Genomic DNA, 25387 nt, shown 5'->3' with positions numbered 1-25387 from the left:
AGGAGGTCTAGGACTAGAATTATTGCTCTCACTCTAACGATCACTGCTATAACTCACGTGTGATTTGAACACCGTTTTCATATGCGGGCGCTGCTCACGGATGCGTTTGCGTCTGCACACAAGCTTAGCGGGATGGGACGTGTTACTTTTTATTTTTACACTTTTTTTTTTTTTTGTAAAGAACAAAGTCACTTTTATTCCTATTACAAGGAATGTAAACATCCCCTGTAATAGAAAAAAAAAAAAAGCATGACAGGACCTCTTTTAAATATGAGATCTAGGGTCAAAAAGACCTCAGATATCATATTTACACTAAAATGCAATAAAAAAAAAAAAGTCCCTTTAAGAGCTACAGGCGGAAGTGACGTTTTAACGTCGCTTCTGCCCTGCAATGGTATAGAGCCGAGTGGGGGCCATCTTCCCCTCAGCTCCATACCACAGACCGAGAAGGATCCAATCGCCTCCGTCCGCTACCGGTGGCTCCTGTAAGCAGCCAAGGGCACCGGAGAGCGGCGAGAGTGGGGGGGGGGGGGCCTCTCCCACCACCGATAAAAATGATCTTGTGGCAAATCCGCCGCAGAGACAACTTTTATCTGAAAGCCAACCACCCACTGAAGAGAATACCGGGGTTATGGCAGCTAGATATGCTGCCATAACAACGATAATCCTCTTCAAACAGCCAACGTATAACGACGGCGGGCGGTCGGCAAGTGGTTAAGCTTTGACAAAAAAAAAAAAAAAAAAAACCTGGAAGCCGACTGGTTTCTATGCAGAGCTGCACCAGATTTAACACTCTCCAGTTTTAGTAAATCAACCCCTCGTAAAACAGATTTTATATTTTGGAACATTATTTCAATCATGGACTTTATGCACATGTAGCGCTGGTAGATTTTTAATCTACCGCTGATAGGTAAATTATGTGGGTTACTTGTTAGGTGAAGTTAGATTTGCCTCTGTTCCAGCTTGGCTGAGTTGCGTGTAGTTCCACACTGTGCCGGTGGGTGTCGTTGTCACCATTGGCTGGTGTTGGAAAGGCAACGTGTTGAAGCGTATGAGTGCTCCTCTGTCCCGTGGACAACTCGGTGGAGGTGGTCCTCCGAGTTGCATTCTGGGAGAGGGTATTTATGGGACAGACGCCATGTTCAGGGGTTTGTTTTCAGCCACCTGCTGGCACTCCTGGCCGACAGGTATGCGTTAAGAGTACCACATCGTGGTCCTCCGTTCCGGAGGACCATGTCGCTGCGGCGTGTGGGTGGGCCCAGAAGCCTGTCTGGGGCCTACCACAGCAGCAGAGGAATGGTCCTGAGCTGTCTATCCTGAGTGAAGAAGCTGGACAACCGAGGAGATCCCAGGGGAGGACCCGTCATGGAAGGATCATACAGAGTGCTGGTCTGGAGAGGGGCCTGGTGACTCGGTTGGAGGACGTATCCTGAAGTAATCTTACTGCATAGTACTGCCGGGTTGGCTTAAAGGTTCAAGTACTGTGTCTGACATTTATCGCAAACCAATACATCCTGTGGCAAAGGATCGTACGGGTTTTATTCCAAACAAGTCTGTGGCAGAGACTTTTGTTCGTGCTACATACTGGCTGCTAGGCAAGTGAGAGAGGCCTATCCAGGCGGGCAAAGATTGAATCCCACAAGGGGAGTGCATTCAACTACAGGTGTTCAATTCCAAAGATTGTTCTAAAGAATACTACGGAAAGGTATTCGAGCTTCCCTGCAACTTTCCTTCTGCCTCTTTCCTGCTACTTCTGTTATTACTTGTTCATTAAAGCATTGGAAAATATACTCAAGTGTTTGGTGCTTATATCGTCCAGAGGTAAACTCAACGGGACCCTAGACCCGGTGCCGGTGAAACAGAGGTATCGAGACTGAAGGTAACAGCCCGCTTTAAACCAGCGGCTCCACCGAGTTAGTGCTACACACATATGACTTATTTCATTTTTTGGGATGTTTCATGCTTTTCACTTGAAAACATCCCAAAAATAATATGTTAGCGCAGTTTATTCATGCAACATTTGGCCATTGGTGACAGGTCCAACTGACTGGACAAAAACAACCATAAGGACTGAATTAAGATCATGGGATCAAGAACTGCAGATTGCGTGATAGGGCCTGGTCAGGGAAAAGAAAGCTTAGGTAGTGCCTCTAATCTTTTAGATCCTTGAACACAGAATTATCTTCCACAGGGGTCAAGAGGGTCTTATTAAAGCAGGATCTACCACTGGATGTACACACTTAAAGGAAACGGTCATCAATAAAATAGTATTGGACAAAATGTTTTGTAGGAGAAAAAAAAAAAGTCCCCAATTGAGGACAGTCCCCATACAACACATAACATGTTATACCAGTGGATCCAAAAGGTCTTGGCTGGTTTAAGGAATTTGAGTCACCCCATACTTGACACCCTGGTGTGAGCAGACCAAGGGGTCTTCACAACACTAAGCAAGAACATACAATGTAAAGAAGAGTAGCTTTAGTTTTTTTTTAGCTTGGTGGAAATCTCAGCATAGGGGTGTCTTCCTGATCTGATGCCCCGGAGAACGAGGGATCCTCCCCCTCAACATATGCTGCCTCCTCCTCAGGATTTGTGTCTGGTTCAAGAGCCAAATCAAAAACTACGTTTAAGATGGGAGGCTGAAAAGAGGGGAAACTAGAAAATGGAGCCTGAATTTAAAAGCTCATTTGACCCCTTTTCTTTTTATGACGTGCCATTTCATGACCTGCCATGTTCTTGAATTTTTCCCTCCAGAGGGGTGCTTACATCTCCACAGCAATAATGGAGGGAGGGAAATACCTTGGGTGTCAGCTACCTGTAGGTCGTAGCAATCCAGATCACCTATGTGCCCAATAGAGGAGATAAGGAGGAGATGTTACAGGCTCGGCAACCACATTCAAAAAAGGAAAGACACGGGCACACAGGGCTCAGCGAGTGTTCCAGGACACACACACACTTCATCCAGGAAGAAAAAAAAAATTGACAGTTAGTTACCGATAACTGTTTTTCTAGGATATCTTCCAGGACGGCATAACCTGAGAGATGACTGGTCCACCTGACAGGAAACACAATCAACATACAAGGTTAAAAGGTCCCTCCCTTCCCCCTGCACCTCAGTTCTCCCAAAGTAATAGGTTATCCGGGTGACAGAGAGAAACTCTTCCCGTAGTACTTATATTAAAACATGGTTGGGAAGTAGGCCTGCCGTCCTGGAAGATATCCTAGAAAAACAGTTATCGGTAAGTAACTGTCAAATTTCTCTAGTCATCTTCCAGGACGGCATAACCTGAGAGGATGGACAAGGTGTTAAAAGGCCTACCTCAGGGCGGGACCACCGCTTGTAGCACCTTTCTTCCAAATGTCAGATCCTGGGGCGACAGCAGTTCCACTCTATAGTGATTCAAAAATGTATCCTGCTTCGCCCCAAGTGGCTGTGAGACAGACCTGTTCTATCGAGCCCCCAGCTGGCTCTGCCCAAGAGGCCGCCAAGGATCTTGTTGAGTGGGCCTTAAGGTTCCCTGGTACTGGGGAACCGGTCTGTTCATAGGCCAATGTTATTGTCTGCCTAATCCACCTAGCCACAGTAGATTTAGATGCCTGCCCTCCCTTTCTAGGGCCTCTAAATAAAACTAAAAGATGATTCGACTTTCTGTAGTCCTTTACTCTATCTAGATATGTCAACAAACATTTCCTGACATCTAATAAATTAAATTTCCTCTCCTTCTCATTTTTTGGATTATCACAGAAGGAGGGTAAAATGATCTCCTGAGATCTATTAAACTTAGATGCGACCTTGGGAAGATATAGTGGGTCCTGTCTAAGAACCACTCTATCCTCCAGAATCAACAGAAAAGGCTCCTTAACTGACAGGGCCTGTAGGTCGCTCACCCTTCTGGCCGTGGTTATGGCCAACAGAAACGCTAACTTAAGAGTCAAAAACTTAACTGAAATCTCTTGCGCTGGTTCGAAGGGCGCTTTCGTCAGCGCCTCCAAAACCAGAGATAAATTCCACGGAGGGAATACATTCACCCTGTCAGGGGTTAACCTCTCCCTTGCCAGAAGAAATCTCTTAATCAGAGGTTCTAGTGCAAGCCTCTGATCCAAGAATACAGATAACGCTGCTATCTGTACCCTCAAGGTGTTCGGGGAAATCCCCTGATCCACCCCCGCTTGTAAAAATTCTAGTACCACTGGTACCGAAGGATAAGACACCTCCTTATCCCGGCACCAATGTGAGAAGCAATTCCAAACCTTGGAGTAGATTCTCCTGGTGACCAGCTTCCTGCTGCCCAAGAGGGTCTCAATTACCCTATCAGAGCAACCCTTGCCCCTAAGGATCTCCTCCTCAAGAACCATGCCGTCAGATTGAGGAATCCCTGGTCGGGTGGAGGACTGGCCCCTGTAGAAGATCTCGTCTGGTTGGAAGACGGAGCGGAGCAGAAAATGACCACTTTTTGAGAGTGGCAAACCAGGTCCTTTTTGGCCACCATGGGGCTATAAGGATCAGTCCGCAATCTGAGCGGGCCAATATTTGTATGACCCGTGGTATTAAGACTAGTGGGGGAAAGGCGTATGCTAGATGGAAGTCCCAGTACTGAGACAGAGCGTCCACTCCCTGAGATCCCCCTTCTCTGTTGAGAGAGAAAAAACAATCCACTTTTTTTTCCCTCTGTGGGCAAAATGGTCTCCGGATCCCGAACTACTGACTTATCCGGAGAAAGACCTCCTGATTTAACTCCCATTACCCTTGGAGGATACGTTGCCGGCTTAAGAAGTCTGCCACCTCTTATGTGAACCGCCGATATGGACTGAAGATTCTCTTCGGCCCAGTTTAAGATGTTCAGGACTAGACTTCCTGAATCTGATGCACCCCTGACGATTTAGGTAAGAGACCGTTGTCACATTGTCTGACAAGACCTGGATCTCTAAGCCCAGAATCCTGTCCCCAAAGGCTACCAACGCCTGGCCCACCCCCAGGAGTTCCCTGTGGTTGGAGGATGCCCCTGCCTGAGAAGGAGTCCAGGCCCCCTGTGCCTGGATATCCCCCAGGTGAGCGCCCCAACCCCAGGCGCTTGCTTCGGTAGTGATTCTTGTGGGATTCCACTGGTCCCAGGGTAGACCCGACCTGAGCATGTCCTGATCCAGCCACCAATCTAGGGAAGTCCTTACTCTTGTTGGGATAGACACCTTTCCCTCTAAAGACGCTCTCCTTTTGTCCCAGGAGGACAAAAGGAAGAACTGCAGCTCCCTGGAGTGGAGCTGAGCCCAGGGTACCGCTGGGATACATGAGGTCATTAGACCTAGAACCCTCATGATATGCCTGCGAGAGTACTCCCTGGGTTCTTTTAAAGAGGATACTGCTGTAACCACCTTTAATCATTTTTCCTCTGGAAGAAACAGTTTCTGAGCCTCTGTATCCACCAGATATCCCAGGAATACTTTTATTTGGGACGGTGCCAGAGAAGATTTCTCTCTGTTTACTATCCAGCCCAAGGACTCCAGAGTGAAAATCACTCTGCCTACGTCTACTTTCACCTGCTCTAGGGATTGCCCGTATACCAAAATGTCGTCTAGGTAGGGTATAAGGGACAACCCCTGTAGGTGTAGGTAAGCTACAACCTCCGCCAGGACCTTTGTGAAGATCCTTGGGCTTGCAGCTAATCCAAAAGGGAAGAGCTCGGAATTGCCAATGTTGAATCCCTTCGCTCGTAAGGACTGCGAATCTCAGCAGGGACTGGTGTTCCCCGGTGATCGGGATATGAAGGTAAGCATCCCTCAGATCTATCGTGGCTAAGAACGCACCCTTTAATAGATACCTGCGCACCATGTATATACTCTCCATCCGGAAGCTCTTTTGTCGCAAAAACCTGTTCACCTTCCTGAGATTTAATATCAGGTGAAATTTCCCTGATAGTTTTTGAACGACAAACACATGATCACCTCTTGGAACGCCAATCCCTGCAAGCTGTCCAACAGCCCTGCAGCTTTTGAAGTTTCCTTTAGGAGACGTGTCAGAAAAAAGTTTTGAGGGGGAGGGGAGAGAAGTTCCAGACGATATCCCTCTGTTACAATCTGCAAGATATAGGGGCTTTCGGAGATCCTCTTCCACTGAGGGACAAAGTGAGACAATCTCCCCCCTACCCTGATGCTGGCATCACTTAGACTGCTTGGTGGCATCTTTAGGTCCAGAAAAGAGCAGACTACCTTTTTGTGCGCTCTTTCCCTTTCCCCACCCTCTATTCGCATCCTTTTTTTCTTTGCATTGACCCTGGTTAGAGGGGGGACGAAAAAACTTCCTGCCCCTTTCTCCTTTAGCTTTAACCGGGAACTTTTTTCCCTTTTCTGCTGACCTTGACAGCACCTGATCCAGGCCAGGTCCAAAGAGTTGTGAACCTTCAAAGGGCAAACCACATAGCCTTGATCTAGACATATGGTCCCCTTCCCATGATTTGACCCAGACTGCCCTTCTTGCAGAGTTAAGGAGGGCCGCAGATTTGGCTGTGTTCCTGACAGACTCCCAAATATGCCACAGCCTTACCTATTATTTCTAACGAATCTGTAATTTCCTTAGAATCACTCCCACAAGAAACATGGTTGGAAAGTCTGCCTAACCATGCGTCCACATTTCTTGCCACGCATGCTGACGCCAAAGCAGGAGCCATGGCAGCTGCATTGGAATCCCATGCTCTGCGCATAAGCGTCTCCGCCCTTCTGTCCATTTGGTCTTTTAGGTTCCCTGAATCCTCAAAAGACAAGTCAGATTTTTTAGAAACATCTAACTTGGGGGTTTTAAAGAATTTTTGTTCTTCTTCCTCCCCAAAAGGAAACCTTCTCTTCCAAGTTTTGAGTCTAAGAACCTTTCTTTCTGGGTCTTTCAAAATCACCTCCTTTAGGGCCTGATGAACTGGGAACACCCTGGACTGAGGCTTTCCCAAACCCCTGTACATCTTGTCCCGGGCCAACGCCTGAACCGTAGGTTCTGGGATATCCTCAGAGACATAGATCGCCCTAAGTAATTGTCCCATGTCTTCCAAGGGAAAGAGGTGGCTACTAGCTCTAGGACTGTCACTATCCTGGCTGTCAGCGTCTGTGTCTTCCCCTTCCTCTAATGAGTCCTCCTCTGATTCCTCTGGGTCCTCAAACTCCTCAACTCCCGAAGCGACAGAGGAAGGGGGTCTTTGCAAGGTTTTCTGACCCCTGTCTGAAAAACCTTCTTGAGAGGAAGTGCCTTCTCTAGAGGACAGGATTTCTCTATCATTCGCCTTAGGTACTATAGCTGTCTTGATAGACTGAAGGGTAGAAAGCATCTCTGACTGTACCGCAAGGAAGTCCCTCATAAGGTTTCCTTACTAGACAGTCTCTGTATGCACCTATAGCAAAAAGGTTTCACATGGTCCTGTGGGAGCTTATCATTACAGTTCCCACATCTTTTTGACCTGGGAGGAGGGGGATTTTTACCCTTCACCTTGTGAGCCCCCTGAGCAGAGCCGCCAGGATCTAGGGAGACAAAAAGACAAAGTCCAAACTTTAACCAGTTTCCCAAGACTTTCTGTGTCGCTCCCCCCCTCCATGGTGTAGGTAAGACCCCTCTTACTTTACCACATTCAAAACAGAAGAGGACTCACCACCTGTGCCTCTTCCTGGGCTAAGGGTGCAGCTGTTATCTCCTCTCCATCCACATCTCCTGCTTTGCGAGGTTTTCTGATCTCAAGAGAGGAAAATCGTGAGGCCTCCTGCTTTTCCCTGGAGCGCCGAGTGTCTATCTCCTACACACCGGTGATCCACTCCATTTTGTTGGAGAGCCGCTGTCTGAGGGGGGAATTTGGCCTCTAGTGTCTGCATCCGCCATATTGACATAGACCGGAAGTCAGAAGTCACAGCGCCCGGAACCGGAAACACCGTCATCTTACTCCACCCGGCCGGAATGCTTCCTCCATACACAGGAGCTTCAGCGTTCCCTATGAAAGTCCAGGACGTCCACCAGCCCTACAAAGCATCTAGGTACCGACCTGGCTGGCGTCCTCTACCCCCTCTGCGGGCTAGTCACCAGCCTGAGCCCCAGTTCCTTCATCACCTCCGTACCTGACTAGGTGGAAGGTAAAAGCATGAGGTATGTGCTCACAGGAGTTTCGGGATACCCCTCTGTACCCGGGAGGCTCCTTGCCGGGGAAGACTCTCTCCCCCAGCCATTGGGGGACCCCCTGAGAAGGACAGGGCCCTGGCTGGACCCGCCACCCTCTCCGGCTTTGGCGTCCAGCCCTCAGGGGGGGGGACCATCTGCTACCAGCTTCAGGTTTGAGAAAAAACAACAAACGATTCGCTGCCGGGAAACACAATCAAGAACTGAGGTGCAGGGGGAAGGGAGGGGCCTTTTAACCTTGTATGTTGATTGTGTTTCCTGTCAGGTGGACCAGTCATCTCTCAGGTTATGCCGTCCTGGAAGATGACTAGAGAAAACTTCCATGCAAGAAGAGAAGCCTCTCCGTAGAGAGAAGAGGTCCATTGCCTAGGGACATAAGCAAAAAAACTAAGGCTTGCTGACAGTGGAAGAGGTTATATGGGGTATGTACCATCAGCTTTTTTGCCAGTGTGCAATCTGATCGTAGCTGCACATAGCCCAATGATTGTCTTGAATGTCTTAATGATTAACCAAAGCCTACTGGATAATCAGAAAAAAGAAGTGGCTTAAATTTTGTTGAAACTACCAAGTTGGCTAGAAATTGACACATTCTTAAAATACAGAAGATTTGAAATAGCAAAAATGGTACGCAAAGAAATTACTTTGTCGGAAGGTATGAGAGCGCTACCCAAAAACAAAAAAGTATCAAAAAGTGAATGCATAAAATTGTATATGATAAAAAAATAAAGATAACAATAAAAAAATAATAATTGCAAAAGAAAAAAGTTATTCCAAAAAAGTGCGTCCAAACAGTGTTCAGGATCAAACAGGTGAAAATCAATGTTCACTCGATGTGTTCTGCTTCAAATTAAATCAAAGCCGCTTACCAGATCTATTGGATCTCAAATTATAGAGATCAATTACTCTCATACAAGGGAATCCAGCATAGAAACGCCCTCCTGGTAGTCCTCTGCACACTACACCTCCTCAATGGGATATGGCTGTTTGCCCTTAAGAGGCATCAGCTGGGACCGGAGGCTCTTTAAGAGCCTCCAGTCCCAGCTGATGCCACTTACGGGTAAATGCATCAGGTGAAGCAGCATTCCCTAGACGTCACCACGATCAGCTTGTTGGCAAGAGCCACGGCTGTGTTACCTATGTGAATTCTATCACTTTCTTGAATGCGAGTGCTACATATTTTTTAATAAATCCTTGTATGAAGTACTACATCATGAAGTCTTTTCCTTCCATTATTCCCTCTTGTCTGAAATGATCGGGAGAGAGATGAATCGTATCCAAGAAACATCCTTTATCCAAACAGCCATATCCCATCGAGGAGGTGTAGTGTGCAGAGGACTACCAGGAGAGTGTTTCTATGCTGGATTCCCTTGTATGAGCGTAATTTATCTCTATAATTTAAGATCCAACAGATCTGGTAAGCGGTTTTGATTTCATTTGAAGCAGAACACATCAAGTGGACATTGATTTTCACCCGTTTGATCCTGAACACTGTTTGAACTCACTTTTTTGGAATAAAAACTCTTTTGCAATTATTTTTTTTTTACATCTTTATTATGTACAATTTCATGTATTCACTTTTTGATACTTTGTTTGGGTAGCGCTCTTATACCTTCCGACATTATTATTAGCTATAGTATTTCTGGCGATCATAGTAGCAGCACCCTCAGTATATATATTGCCTAGTTTAGGATAGGCGCAAATATATTTTTTACTACAAAAGAAGTCACTTTACCTGCATTAGTTCTGTTTTGTGTTTGTTCAGATGTCTGAGGTTGGGATGAAAAATGATATTGCTGATATCCATTTGAATTAAGATACTGGGAACTTGGACTCCTCCTGCACTCCCGAATACTAGAGAAAGTCTGCGAATGAGGAATTCCTCTCTGAAGTGGGGAGCAGCGACTAAGTCGAGGCTGAGGTGGTGGTAAGAGGTCAAAGTCTTCATCTTCATCTTCAACACTATAACGATCAGATTCCTGGTCACTGTTGGCACATGGTTCTTTCTTTCCAGAGTATAGCGAAAGGCTAAAGCGATGTCGTGATACTGAACTGCAAGCAGAGGTAGATGCAAAATCTTGCCTAAGGCCTGCAAAACAAAAACCATTTGTTTCTGATCAATAGCTCACACTGGCGTCACATAAGCAAGAAAGGGAAAAACTCCCCAATGGGGACAGACACAAATAAAGTTTGCCCAAAAATTCTAATCTACGCATAAAAAAAACAAATAAACATTTGACTTGCGTTCCAGTAGCTGAAGTATTGGACAAATACAGTATAATACCTTCTCATATTTAAAGGATCAACATACTATTAAAAGAGCATGTAGCCCGGCAGGCCAGGAAAGGGAGGGGGACAAAGGAGAGCCCGCCGCAAACCCTGAAGTACACCAGGCCACATGTCCACAACTATAACGTCACGCAGGCAGGGTCTCAGGGGTGGCATGTGTCATCACAGGGGCCTGTGCCATCACCGGTTGGCCACATCCCTGTGATGTCATGGGGCAGAGTCTGAGTGAAGTCAGGAGGGTGGGGGTCATCGGGTGACTTCCGTCCCTATGTTTACTTAGTGACAGAGGGGAAGCTGAGCAGTCATTCTTCAAGTGTCAAGCAACAGAAGCGATCATGTTCGGCTTCTTTTTCCCCCATGCGGGTTGTGATGGACGATGAATTTACATTGGGGGACTTTTTTTTTTTTTAATGAGTAAGTCGTTATGACGAAACTGCGGGACGTGGCTGTATGGCAACCAGTTTTTCACGCTTGACACTATACTGGAAGTGAGAGGATCACAATATTTCGCTGGTGAGATTCTGTTCACACATGCTGTGTCCAGTGAGACCACATTACACCAGTACTCGCTACCGCAAGTGGATGCCTCTAGGTTTCATTGATTTGAGCTTATGTGAGTGCAATGTATGAAGCTGCTTTAATAATAGAAAAATCTTTTTACAATAATACTGCACAACTGAAGCACTTTGTTTCATTATATATGGAGAGTCCATGATATCGGGCGTCACGTCTGGATATTGGTAGATATCTAACCCAGTAAGGGTTGATGCCGTTTTGCCAAACATGAGAGTGCAAGGCATCATTTGGTGATTTTTTTTTTTAACCAAGGGGGAGTGGAAACATTGAGTGCACGCGGTGTGGTGAAAGTTTTGAAGATCTCACATCAGGATATATTCAGCTTTCCTTGTTTGAGACAATCCAGTCTCATTTATGGACTATTTTTGCACAAACTTTATTATAAGTTGTTTATGTATTAGTAATGATCACCATCACCTGTCACTGGGTTTATTTATACTGTTTACTTTAGTTTACACTGTAAATGCTTATTAATAAAAAAGGACTGCGTTTGCATTTATTTACTTTTGACCTTCTTTTGGTGAAAGAGTAGAGGTACTCACATGGGGGGGCCCCCTTAACCATTTCTTGTCTGTAGGACGTCCTTAGGTTTCAGTGGTTATACCGGGAGGATGCCTGCACCTACAGGCTTCATCCCTGTATCAACTTTTTCAGCCAGCGATTCTCTTTCATGCAGAAGTGATATGAGTGTCTAATTAGCAACTCAATCACTTCTGTGGGTGGCAGACGGAGGTCATACCCCCCTCTCGCCACCTTTCCCAGGCTCTCCTTCCCCATCGTGGAGCCCAGGAGCGATGTAGGCCGGCGGCGATGGCTGCCTTGTACAGAGAAAGAGGACATTCCTCTCTCTGTAACCCCAGAAACGATAAGTAATTAGTCACTTCCGGTTCTGCCCCAGAAAGCAGACCGATCTGTGTCTGATCGGCTGCATGAGAGGCCAGATGAGAGATTTACATATGTTACTCCCGCACGCATATGTAAACCGTAATCGCACCACTCATGTGAGGTATTGTCACAAACATCAGAGCGAGAGCAACTCTAAACTGGTAACCTGTAAAGGCATTAAAGCATCGCCTACAGAGAATTTTAAGCAACGTAGTTTTCCGCCATTCCACATGCAATTTTAAAGAACATGTTGTTGGGTATCTATTTACTTGGCGTAACATCTTTCACATTATATGAAAAAAAAAAAAAGTGGTTCTCTTTGTATTGCTTCCTTTGTGTGAAATACCTGATATTCCTGCTTCTTATCAAAAATTGACCACACTAGGCATCACAGCCCAACCAATTCTGTAGCTGTGACAGGTCCGATTCCTTCAATGATCAGACCTGTCCTGACACCCACCTTCCCTGCACAGCAGAGGCGTAACTAGAACTTTCAGGGCCCCCAGTGCAGAAAACCATGACGGGCCCCCTGAGCCCCCCTCCCCCTTCCATCCGAGTCCTGGGATGTACATGGACATCCTCCCAGAACCCTGCCTCCTGTATGCCCCCTAGGGTGTGCATCTAGCTTGCTCAGCGACTGCTTCGGACACGGCAGATCATGGTAAAGGGCCTATCTTAGCGGCCCTTTACCATGTGATCAGCGTATCACATGTATAACAGACATGACGGATATCGGCAGTCCTTTCCTCCCACACAATGTTTGTGTGAGGAAAGGAGAGCTGTTAACTGCCAAGACTGCCAGGGTACTGATGATCAGTGTAAACCATGTACTGATTATCAGTGCCACCTATCAGTGCTCAATGTTGCCCATCAGTGTCACCTATCAGTGCTCATAAGTGCCTGCTCAGCAGAGCAGCTGATGCTGAGAGCATCTCTCATACAGCCTAGAGCCTGAACTGACAGTTTCCCCTCTCTTCTCCCTCACACAGATGGGAGAATCGATCGGCGGCTCCTCCTCCCACCCCTCTCCTCCTGTATGTACACCATGGGAAGTGTGAAACCCAGAAGCTGAATGATCAAAATTCAGCTGCTTAGCTTCACACTTCCTGCAGTGCACACAAGAGGAGAGGGGTAGAAAGAAGAAGCAGATTGGCTCTCCTCTCCAAGTGAGGGAGGAGGGAGAGGGAATGGTCAGTGCAGGCTCTGGGCTGTAGGAGAGAGACCCATTCAGCTCAGAGCCCTGTGGCACACCACCCCCCCCCCCTCTTATGTGGTATGTATATACACACAATGTATGGTCTTCTGATGTCATCAGGACAGGCATGATCCATAGACCTGCATTTGATAAAAAGACACTGAGGGACAGTCCACCGATGGAGCATGGGGAGCGCTATCTGCCAGGTGAGCAGGGATCAGGCAGGTAAAATATTTTTACCGTTCCGTAGACAGATATACGTAGTTAATTCTTGCAGTACAGACACAGCCCCGCTGCATGGGAGTCGTTTTGGTTCTACTTGAGTTTGGCTTTAACATTTTGTATCTACTAGCTTTAACACTTCGTATCTACTACCACACCAACAATTTAAAAGCTTACTTTCTTCTTGTAATCGTGCCATGATCTGAACGTCAGTGAGGTCTTGTAATTTGTATCCCATAGCAATTGAGTCATCTTCCACTTCTGAAGTGCTAAGTTCACTGTCTATTGAAGACTGTGGGCTCAAAGGGGAGATCTTCAAATTGTAGCCTGAAAAACAAGATCATCATTAAATGATATATAATACATATGTATTACCACCCCAAACTAGAGTATTAGGATATAACAAACAAAAAGAAAGAAAGAAAAAAGTTACATTTCCAATCGTGAAAACATAAAATGAAGTTCTGACTGACGCGCGCCCCCCCATATCAGTCATCAATAGCTTCCCTGCACAACATGTTCTTGTGGTACCTATTACAGCAGCTCTCCCAACCCAGCAAGCTTTAGAAAGAAGGGTGCAAAACAAGGGAGAGGGGAAGAGCCTGATCCAAAACTTAGTACAAGGGACCACTGACTCTAGCTACACCATTAAATACAGCACTTTGCTGCCTTTTAATCCCGATTAAATTTAAATAAAATTAAAAAAAAAAAAGAGAGAAAAAGATGAAACACATTTAAATACAGGCACATTTTTGTGCATCAGTTTTATCATCCATACTGAAAAGCAGCAGTCTAGTGTAAGGTAGGTATGGCCATATCTAATTAATTTCTGGTCAGTAAAGAACACAGACTGAATGAAAGTCATGTCCAGAATTATTTTGGATGCTATTTCTCCATTATTGCAATCCACTGAAGACAGATTTAGCCCACATACACACTGTAGTCTCGCCTTTTCTCTTACAGTAGATTAGCAGCAGAAAAACGTGGTAAAAGCCTGGCACAAACTAATTCGATTGGCCAGATTGTTAATTTATTCTGCCCAGCAACAATACGCGTTTATGCTCCAAAAACAAAAACAAAAAAAAAAAACACAACACACCACACACACACACACACACACACACACACCTCTAGGTGGATGCATCATCTATCTGATGCTGTATCTGTCCCCCGCCGGCTCTGCAGTGAGAACTGAGCAAGCAAAGACCGCTGTTCGCTCAGTTCTCCCCTCCACTCTGAGCAGAGAGCAGTGACTTTCAGTCAGCGGCTCTCTGCTCTCCCCTCCAGCGCTCACTGTGGCTATGGGAAAGGCTGCCTCCCTGTGGATCGCTAAGAGGCTGAGCCAGGTACCAGTCCAGACTTCTGGGTGGATCCCGATTATATGGTCGGAACCTTTTTTAGAGCCTGGACCAGCTCTGCGATGACAGATGACTGCGGACTTCAGCCTGCTGTCAGTTGAAAATGGATCACAGGAAAAGTATAGCCAAAATAGCTTTAGCTATACTTCTCCTTTAAAGAAGAGAGATGTGGACACAGTACAGACTGCTTCAAAAGCAGCTAAATTGGCAGTAAAATTTACAGGGGGGGGGGGGGGGGGGGGGGGGAGTCCTAAATGAAGAGGACAATACTGAAGGCAATTACCTTCAAATCATGTGGGAAACAAATGTGAATATAACTTGTTACTAGCGCATGGTAAGATCTATTATGCATTCCACAAGCACCCACATGTAAACTTTTGATGTTTTACAGCATTATGCACAGAATTATAACTGGATTAACACCAATTAATGTCACATATTTCATTTGGTATAAAAAAACAAAAAAACAAAACAGCTGTCATGTATAGTTATAAAAGAAATTGAAACCAACAAATCTTAAAAAACATTGTCAAACATCCATTACAGCCTTTAAAATAACATCTAAAAAATAAAAAATAAATAAAAATCACCATAAAAAAATAAATAAATAAAAGTACAGCGGCATAAAACCACAAAACATCAATGGCAAAAAAAACAAAAAAAAAAAAACAAAAAAAAAAAAAAAAAAAAACAACACAGTATATATTCAGGGAGCCAATTATACTGTGAAAAGGGAGAAAAAAAACCCACAACATTTTCAGTGCAAAATAGAATAGGTTGTAGGTTTACCTGTCTTTTCTGGTGTTAGTATTGCTTTAGTTGGGGTTTTAAGGATGCTGGGAGAATTAACACCGTTGAAATATGGAGTGAGTCTCGCAACTGGACTATATGGAAAAGACATGGAAACGGGAGTGGAAAAAAGACTCCTCCAGCGACCAGCTAAACATAAAGGAACAGAAATTACTGATTAGTATTTATTTTGTAACCATAACACGCACGGTTCAGGCTAACAGTAATTGATGGTCAACTTCACCCAAAAACCAATATTTCAGTTTTGCGTGTATTCTAGCAAATCTCGCTTTCAATCAAAAGCCTCAGTCACAATAAAGCCAAATGATGAAGGGGAATTGCACCATTGATGTCTCAGCATTTGGTGCGTGATTCAACCCAACGTCCACAAAAATATCAGTTTTGGGTGGAACTTCAATACACAGGGCTCAGGCTTAAAGTCAATATCAATCATTACATCCATCTGTGTCCTGACAGGACTCCACTCATTAAGGCCCAATCCAAAGCACCTACTACCTTTTTAGTAAAGTGTCATAGCACTGGTTATTACCAGTCCCACTAGATAACCGTATGCCTTAAAAAGATGTCAATAGTCTGTTTTTTTTTTTGTTCAGTTTATAGCTATCCATATGTAAAGTAAAACCAAATATACAGGCTGGATACAACAAGTGTTTTTTACTGTTTTGTCTAATCAAAACCTAGAATTAAGGTACAGTAACAATGTTTGCTCACATAATCTGAAAATTTCTGTTTACAATTTTTTTTTATTTTATTTTTTTTAAGTGTTACTAAACCAACAACAGTAAAATCAGTCTGTACATACAGTAAAGCACGCTTGTGTTATACTCACTGTGGAACCTAAGGGGTTATTCATCTGCATTGTGTAAAAAGGCTGCTTGATCTTGTATGCACAGATCCACCCCTTCCTGCACTGCCCCCCTGGTACGTATGCCCAGTTTGGTGTGTATTGCTGGAGAGGTTGTTCTTTTTTCTTGGGAGAGTGCAATTGATCAGCACATGGCCAGTCAGCACTGTCCAGACAGGTCTAGACAGAGGGTCAGGAGCCCTGCAGCCTCATAGGACAGATCAGTATGAAATATATGAAAAACTACTCCTACAAGCTTCATCAGGAACTGATAAAAATCACTAGACTGCTGATGAGAAAAAAAAAAGGTATTTTGCAATTTATATTTAATAAAATAATTGCATTTCCATGTTCTGTGTACAGTAATGTGGGGGACCAAATATAATCTGGGTTTAGTAACACTATCTATTCAGAGATCCAGTCCAATACCTTCATCATTTAGACCTCATAAGGGTATGTAGACCTCAAGTTAGCAACTCCTGTGCTAGAGAATGAACTGCTGTTTCTAAAGCCACAAGGTATAATATATAAAATTTACACTAACGAGCAATAGCAATTTTAAATATCGATATTGGTTCACACTACATGGGCCTCTTTTAGAGTACAACTAAATGCTCCAGTATTAGTGTCTAAAATACCAAATCCAGTTACTATGTGATGCACACGGCTTTATAATGAAAAACCACAAATAAATAAATCAAACAAAATAGAAACAAATGTAGCATTACTACCGCAGGAGCACCGATTTTTCCCAGGTTCTTTCCCCAGTATGTGCAACAGCAGCCAGTAACTCAGCAACATTAACTCTTCTAGCTCAAATAGTCTAGGGGTTGCCCTTTTATTGTTTATTATTGGATAACTACGACTGGGCACAGGGAACTCTAAAAACAGTGAACCACAGTAATAAGAGGACACTTCTCACTCTGCAGCTACTTCTTAGAACAGTCAATAGCTCAGGGAATAGACCGCACTGGGACACAATAAGCAATAACCCAGTCCAGGCAAGACTTAGTATTAGTGCTCCAAGGGGTTAAACAGCAGCAACAGTCAACCAAATCTTGCATTCAGGTTTGTACTTACAAGTTCTTGGGAATTTGGATGTGTCCCTCCAGTGTCAGCCAGACATTTGCTTAATGGACTCTGCACACCGGATCCCATAAATGTGCACTGGGGGTGTGCCAGGTGTGCTTGTACAAACCCTAATCACTATGTGCAGTGCCAATTCCCTCTACTGTCAGTGTTCTGTCCACCAGATGTCTTGCTGGTTGTTATTTGTACCCTATTTGTACCTGTGTTGTTAAATTTACATGCAAAATGTGTAATTTACTTAAGACAATCATATGTGGTGTGCAGGCTCCATCTAGCGTTCCTTTTTGGTATTGCTGAAGTTCTGTTCTTAATTGTCTATTGTATGTGTGACTAAGGACGTTGTCAGCAAGCAGGGAATTCTGGGTAGAATCTTAGCAGGAAGTGAAACAGCCACCATTTTGTGAGAAGACATTCAGGAAACACCACATGTATTTCTCTATCACCATCACCCCTTAGGGAACTTAAAAAGTACGTTTTTATTATCTCATCTTGTACTGCATATCGTTGTTTATGCAATGTATGCAATATTATAACTTATTGAGGTCTATTTCTGTTATTTTGTAGTTTCACCTGGCTTGTTCTAATAAAACTGAGATCAAAGAAATATGGTATTTACAGATATTGGGATGAGAAGGTTTAGCTAGCAGTCCCACAGACAGAACAATTAAATTTTTAAGCTGTCCTCTGAAGGGAAGCTAAACCGACTTCGGAAGTCTGTACAGCCCGGGGCTACGCAGTACCCATACAGTCAGAAGCCTTAAAGATACAGGCCTGCGGCAGGCGAAGCAGGCAACCACGCTACACAGAGACACGCTCTGTCAAGCAGCAACGACATTAGAACAGTCTCTATACAGCAAGACAGCTTCTTCCCACAGCCATGTCTCACAGTGGGACATATTACAAAACATGTTCACAAGCAAGCTCATCGAAGTCATCTGTCGCAAATGCAGCAGCTATCGCCCGTTCAAAAGCTGAAGCAGCAAAAGCCAGGGCCGCATTCGCAGACCAAGAGTTGCAGATGAAAAAAGAAAAGGCCCGCCTTGATGCAGAAAAAGTGAGAGACAGGAACAAGAGAGAGAGAGAGAGAGAGAGAGAAGGAAAGAGTACGCATGGAACAAAAGAGAGCAAGAAAGAGTACACATGGAACAAGAGAGAGAGAAGGAAAGAATACGCCTGGAAGAAGAGCTAGCCCAGCAGGAAGCATCTCTGAAATTGCAGCAAGCTATCTTAGAAGCTAACATGGAGAAGCTGGCAGTAGAAAGACACTGCCGCCGCCATTGCAGAAGCAGAAGCTTTAGAAGCAGCTGTCTATGATGAGCCAAGACTAGGTAGCAGCATACCAGGTCTAGAAGAGGACCAACAATATTCTTTACAACGCACGTCAGATTATGTCTACCAGCACTGGGACCCAAGCAGCATCCCGCAACAAGAAATTAAATATGACGTCAGTGAGTCACTTCAAATAAAGCAACAAGACGACCTGGGACCCCAACGCTGCAAGCAAGAAAAATCTGACAGAGTTCAAGACTTTCCAGTTCCAACCAAACCTTCTACTCCACAAGGTAGCCAGCCTTCATACAAGCATCAAACACCAGTCTTCACTCCAAAGGTGTATGCAACAAACAGGTAAGAACTGCCAACCTTTTGTAAGTTTGAACCCAGCGCGCCTAAAGAAGAGACTTTTACCAGGTATGCCTTTACACCGCACCACAATACACCAGCAGCCTACCCCAATGCCAATCAGGCTACTGTAGACTTTGCCAAGTTCCTGGCCAAAAGAGAGTTAGTTACCAAAGGACTTTTCAAATTTAGTGATCGCCCTCAACACTACAGGGCATGGTGATCCGCTTTCCAGAGTGTCATTCAAGGTCTAGATCTATCCTGCAGGGAACAGATAGAACTCCTCGTAAAGTGGCTTGGCAGCGATTTTGCTGAACATGCCAAAAGGATCAGAGACATTAATATAAACCACCCTGAGATAGGCCTTACAAACATCTGGAACAGACTGGATAGATGTTATGGCTCACCAGAAGCTATAGAAAGTACACTGTTTAAAAGGATAGAAGACTTCCCAAAAATACCTAGCAGAGGTTACCAAAGACTCAGAGAATTCAGTGACCTGTGTATGGAGTTACAAGTTGCTAAAGCAGAAGGAGACTTACCTGGCCTTTCTTATCTTGACTCTGCTACAGGTATTAACTCCTTAGCACAAAAACTTCCTTATGAGTTACACGAAAGATGGATTACTCATGGCTGTAACTACAAACAAAAAACACAATGTGCCTTTTCCACCCTTTAGTGAGTTTGTGGATTTTGTAGACAGACAGACAAGCAGGAATGAACGATGACCCCAGCTTCATTTTTCCAGCGTCTTATACCACTTCTTCTGGCCCTAAACAGCTCAGAGCTCCAGTAGCAGTGCACAAAACTAACATTTCTTCCCACAGATTTGCAGAGTCTCAGCCAGAAGATCAAGACAGGGACCCTGCTAAGTTCTGCCCTCTACATAAGATGCCACATCCTCTTCTGGAATGCAGAGCCTTCAGGACAAAGACCATCAAGGATCGTAAAGCTTTCCTCAAAAAGAACATGTTACAAGTGCTGCTCTTTGTCCACACACATTGCGCCAAGGACTGTAAGGTCAGTGTCAAATGTACAGAATGTGACAGCACAGAGCACAACACAGTTCTACATCCAAGGCCTACTCCAAGAAGTTTCCCACCTGTTCATAGGGACAAGGAGCAAGGCGGGGAGACCAAAGACTCTAGCACAGACGCCATAGCAATCACTTCACAGTGTACTGAAGTTTGCAAAGGAAGTACAGGTGGCAGATCCTGCTCTAAAATCTGTCTCGTGAGAGTTTATCCAAAAGGACGCAGAGACAAAGCAGTCAAACTCTACGTCATCTTGGATGATCAGAGTAAAAAGTCACTAGCTAGATCTATGTTTTTTTACATTCTAAACCTTAAAGGCCCCAGCAGCCCTTACTCCCTTAGGACTTGTACAGGTACAGTGGAAACAGCGGGGAGAAGAGCTGACAGCCTACAAATTGAATCTATGGATGGTAAGACATGCCTACCCTTACCGACCATAATAGAGTGCAACCAGATGCCAGACAACAGATCAGAGATTCCCACACCAGACACAGCAGCTCACCAGACTCACTTGTTACCACATAGCACATCTCATACCAGAACTAGATGATCAGGCTCAGATAATCTTACTCCTAGGGAGGGATATCTTGCAAGTCCACGAAGTAAGAAAACTGATCAACGGTCCTAAAAACGCCCCATATGCCCAAAAACTGGATCTCGGGTGGGTCATTATAGGTGATGTTTGCCTAGGAGGTGCACACAAACCGGCATCTGTTAATAACCTGCTCACTAGTACCCTCGAGAATGGTCGTCCTACTCTTTTCCAACCCTGTCAAAATCACATCCTCATGAAGGAGCTACCACACAACAACCCTGTACCTCTTCCCTTCCTATGTCCCCTCTGTGACAGCAATACCTATGACAACAACCAAAGCGACTTAGGAAGTACAGTGTTCCAGAGAACAAAGGAAGAAAACCAGGTAGCAATGTCTATTGAGGATAGGCTCTTCCTAGAAGTTATGGAAAGGAGTATGGAGAAAGACGGGACTAATAGCTGGGTTGCCCCTCTTCCCTTTAGACCACAAAGACGACGTTTGCCTAACAATAGAGAACTAGCATATAAACGTCTCACTTCCCTAAGACACAATCTTCAAAGGAAACCAGAGATGAAAGAACATTTCTTTTCCTTCATGGAGAAAATATTCCAGAATGGTCATGCTGAGATAGCCCCAAACCTCAAAGACTCAGAGGAATGTTGGTACTTACCTATATTTGGGATCTATTGCATATTGTTTATGCAATGTATGCTGTATTGTATGCATTATACTTATTGAGGTCTATTTCTGTTATTTCTTAGTTTCACCTGGCTTGTGCTAATAAAACTGAGATCAAAGAAATATGGTATCTACAGTTATTGGGATGAGAAGGTTTAGCTAGCTGTCCCAGAGACAGAACAGTCAGGCCTTCCCCTGTGTTGGCCCCCACCATGAAGTGCTGCTGGCTTTTCCAACTCTCCCCTCAGCTGCTGTGGGATACTTTCAGGATGGAGAGTGGTGGAAGAGGGTAGAAAATATGTATTTACCAGCACCTTCCTTTTCTAAATGAACACACTCACTCATTGTTGTTAGGGATGGGCCGAACACCCCATGGTTCGCACCAGAACATGCAAACAATTTGTGCAAACATGCAAACCCTATTAAAGTCTATGGGACATGAACATGAAAAATCAAAAGTCCTCATTTTAAAGGCTTATATGCAAGTTATTGCCATAAAAATTTTTTTAAAAAAAAGTGTATGGGGACCCGGGTACTGCCCTAGGGGACATGTATCAACACAAAGAAAAGTTTTTAAAATCACAGTTTTTTCAGGAGCAGTGAGCTTAATAATGCTTAAAGTGAAACAATATAAATGAAATATTCCTTTATATATCGTTCTGGGGGATGCGCCACTTTACAGATGTAAAGTGGCGCATCTGTAAGATGTGCAAAATTACATTTCTAAAAGGAAAAAAAAATAATGTAATTTAAACTTGCTTGTGGCTGTAATATATTGCAGGCTCCTGGCAATAGAGATGGAAAAAAAAAAAAAAAAACGCACCCCCCACCCCCTCCTGAACCATAACAGGCCACTTGCCTTGGTATGGCCAACATGGGGAGTGTGCTTTGAGGGCCTCATCCCCACAACCCTGGCCCAGGGGTTGTGGGGGTCCCCCCATGTGAATGGGTATGTGGTACCCATTCACCAAAAAAAGTATCAAAAAAAGTAAAAAAACCTCAATAGACAGTTTGCCGATTTTATTTTAATTTTAATTTTTTTTAAATAAAAGGAAGTGTCCCACGATGTCCATCCATCTTCAATCACACCGTCCGACAGACCCGAAAAAAAAAAATTAATATATAAACCTGCCTTCATGGGAGGCCTCCCTGCAAATGCTGCCTTTTGGCTGTGACAGCTGTTATATAGGCAAGGGCGGGGCCATCCGCTGACGTAACCAGATGACCCTGCCCCCATCTGATATAGATAGATATTACAGTGGGGACGGAAAATATTCAGACCCCCTTAAATTTTTCACTCTGTTATATTGCAGCCATTTGCTAAAATCATTTAAGTTAATTTTTTTCCTCATTAATACACACAGCACCCCATATTGACAGAAAAACACAGAATTGGCGGTAGCTCAGTTTGGCCGGACGGCCAGCTCTAGGAAGGGTTCTGGTTGTCCCAAACGTCTTCCATTTAAGGATTATGGAGGCCACTGTGCTCTTAGGAACCTTAAGTGCAGCAGAATTTTTTTGTAACCTTGGCCAGAACTGTGCCTTGCCACAATTCTGTCTGAGCTCTTCAGGCAGTTCCTTTGACCTCATGATTTTCGTTTGCTCTGACATGCACTGTGAGCTGTAAGGTCTTGTATAGACAGGTGTGTGGCTTTCCTAATCAAGTCCAATCAGTATAATCAAACACAGCTGGACTCAAATGAAGGTGTAGATCCATCTCAAGGATGATCAGAAGAAATGGACAGCACCTGAGTTAAATATATGAGTGTCACAGCAAAGGGTCTGAATACTTAGGACCATGTGATATTTCAGTTTTTCTTTCTTAATAAATCTGCAAAAATGTCAACAATTCTGTGCTGTGTGTACATTAATGAGGAAAAAAAATGAACTTCAATGATTTTAGCAAATGGCTGCAATATAACAAAGAGGGAAAAATTTAAGGGGGCTTGAATACTTTCTGTAACAGAGGGGGAATGGAGCGCTGACAGGTGCTGCTGATGGATAGGTAAGGGGCAATGGCGTGGGAGATCAGGTATGTCCAAGGGGTGACAAGCAGTTAAAAACAGTTAGAGATGGTTAAGGCATCTATGATGAGCGGCAGCCAGCTTGTCTGAGTAGAAGGGACTCTGTGGTACGAGAAAGCAGAAAGAACCAGCTGGGCTGTGGTGGGGCCGGCCTCGGCCGCTTGCGGTGGAAACCGTAGCTCCGAGGCGTGGGGTTCCCTCTGGTAGCGCGTCAGCAAGTACGTGGGAGGATGACGTCAGGTGGAGGAGAGCGGGGGGTATGGCCGTAGCGCTCGCGTTCGGAGCATGCATGCTCCTTCATCAGGACTCCACCGCAAGCGGCCGAGGCCGGCCCCACCACAGCCCAGCTGGTTCCGGAAGTAACTCTGCGTTGCCCAGGAGACATTACCAATGCCTGTTTTAATCACACAAATGTGAGTGCACAATTTTAAAATGTTAAAGCTTTTGTTTTAACTACCTACTACCCTTAGAGCGGCGCTGCTTTTCTTTCTGCTTTGAATACTTTCCGTCCCCACTAATATCTCTCTCTCTATATCTATCTATCTATCTATCTATCTATCTATCTATCTATCTATCTAACCAACCACTTTTAGCTGATCTCCTTGCATTGCAACTCTACACTATATACAATCACCCAACACTAGTTTCCACAATCCATGACTAAACTTCACAGTTCACACAAATACGTTTTAAATTCATCTGTAGCACTGACGTAAGTAATTTTTTTTATTAAACTTTGAGAAAAACGTAGAAAGTTAGATTAACTTTAATTCTAAAACTTATCTAGTATATTGGACTGTCAAATTTGCCTACACTTAGCTCACTGAATGATCCCAGTTAACCACATCCATATTTACCATCATTGTCCAGGCTGTCTGGTGACGTCACGGACATCAACGTCACCAGACTCCTCCCCCCTACCCTTCGTTAGCAGACGGAGGCACTTGGGGAAGGGGGGAGGAGTCCGGTGACGTTGATGTCCGTGACGTCACCGGATCTCCGACAGAGCTCCCAGAAGCCGGCGGAGAGGTGAGGACCAACTGTTAATTTTTTTGATTGATCAAAATTCTTTTGATTAAATCAAGGAATAAATTATATATATATATATATATATATATATTTCCTCGATTTAATCAAAGGAATTTTGATCAATCAAAAAAATTAACAGTCGGTCCTCATATATATTTTTTTTTTCAAAAGTTAGCATACCCTGCCAGAAATGTTGCCATTAATATTGAAAATATGACTGATCATGCCAAAAACGGCCTTTTATTTAAGGATAGCAATCACATGAAGCCATTTATTATCACGTAGCTTTTTTTGGATCCTTTTTACATCATAACAGAAATCACCCAAATGGCCCTGATAAAAAGTTTACATACCCTGAAATGTTTGGCCTTGGTACAGACACAGAAGGTGACACACACACACACGTTAAAATGCCCATTAAAAAGGTTAATTTCCCACATTTGTGGCTTTTTAAATCACAGTTAGTGTCTGTGTATAAATAGTCAATGGGTTTGTTAGCTCTCACATGGATGCACTAAGCAGGCTAGACACTGAGCCATGAGGAGGTAGAAGAGAACAGTCAAAAGACCTGTGTAACAAGGTAATTGAAACTTTACAAAGATGGAAAATTAGGGGCTCTTTTGATACCAAGCCAAGCTCAGGTAGACCAGGAAAGATTGTAGCCACAACGGACGGAAGAAATGCTCAGGATACAAAGAAATACCCACAGGTAACAGCAGGGGAAATACAGGCTGATCTCCAAAAAAAACATTGTGGTTGTTTTTAAAAGAAGGAGCACAATTCAACAATACTTAAACGAAAAAAAAGATCTGCATGGCTGAGCTGCCAGATGGAAGCCTTTAGGGCCCTTTCACACTGGGCGGTTTGCAGGCGCTATTGCGCTAATAATAGCGCCTGCAAACCGACCCGAAAGTGCCGCTGCTTTGACTCCAGTGTGAAAGCCCCGAAGGCTTTCACACTGGAGCGGTGCGCTAGCAGGACGGTAAAAAAAGTCCTGCTAGCAGCATCTTCGGAGCGGTGAAGAAGCGGAGTGTATACCGCTCCTTCACCGCTCTTGCACA

General features: G+C 44.4%; 1 protein-coding gene across 2 annotated transcripts in view; it reads right to left on the bottom strand.

Moving 5' to 3' along the window:
- Positions 1-25387, bottom strand: part of SLAIN1 (SLAIN motif family member 1) — a 116282-nt gene that overhangs the window by 32286 nt on the left and 58609 nt on the right. Inside the window, exons 3-5 of one of the 2 annotated variants that reach the window (XM_073614348.1) lie at positions 15452-15601; positions 13482-13631; positions 9873-10226 (exon numbers count right to left, since the gene is read on the bottom strand). In XM_073614348.1, coding sequence (XP_073470449.1) covers positions 9873-10226; positions 13482-13631; positions 15452-15601 — 654 coding nt within the window. The remainder of the gene's footprint in view (positions 1-9872; positions 10227-13481; positions 13632-15451; positions 15602-25387) is intronic. The other variant, XM_073614349.1, reaches the window with a different exon arrangement.

This window comes from Aquarana catesbeiana, linkage group LG02 (assembly GCF_042186555.1).
Source record: "Aquarana catesbeiana isolate 2022-GZ linkage group LG02, ASM4218655v1, whole genome shotgun sequence".
NCBI lineage: Eukaryota > Metazoa > Chordata > Amphibia > Anura > Ranidae > Aquarana > Aquarana catesbeiana.
Note: the sequence above shows the minus strand (reverse complement) of the source record. Positions and strands in the feature narration are given on the sequence as shown.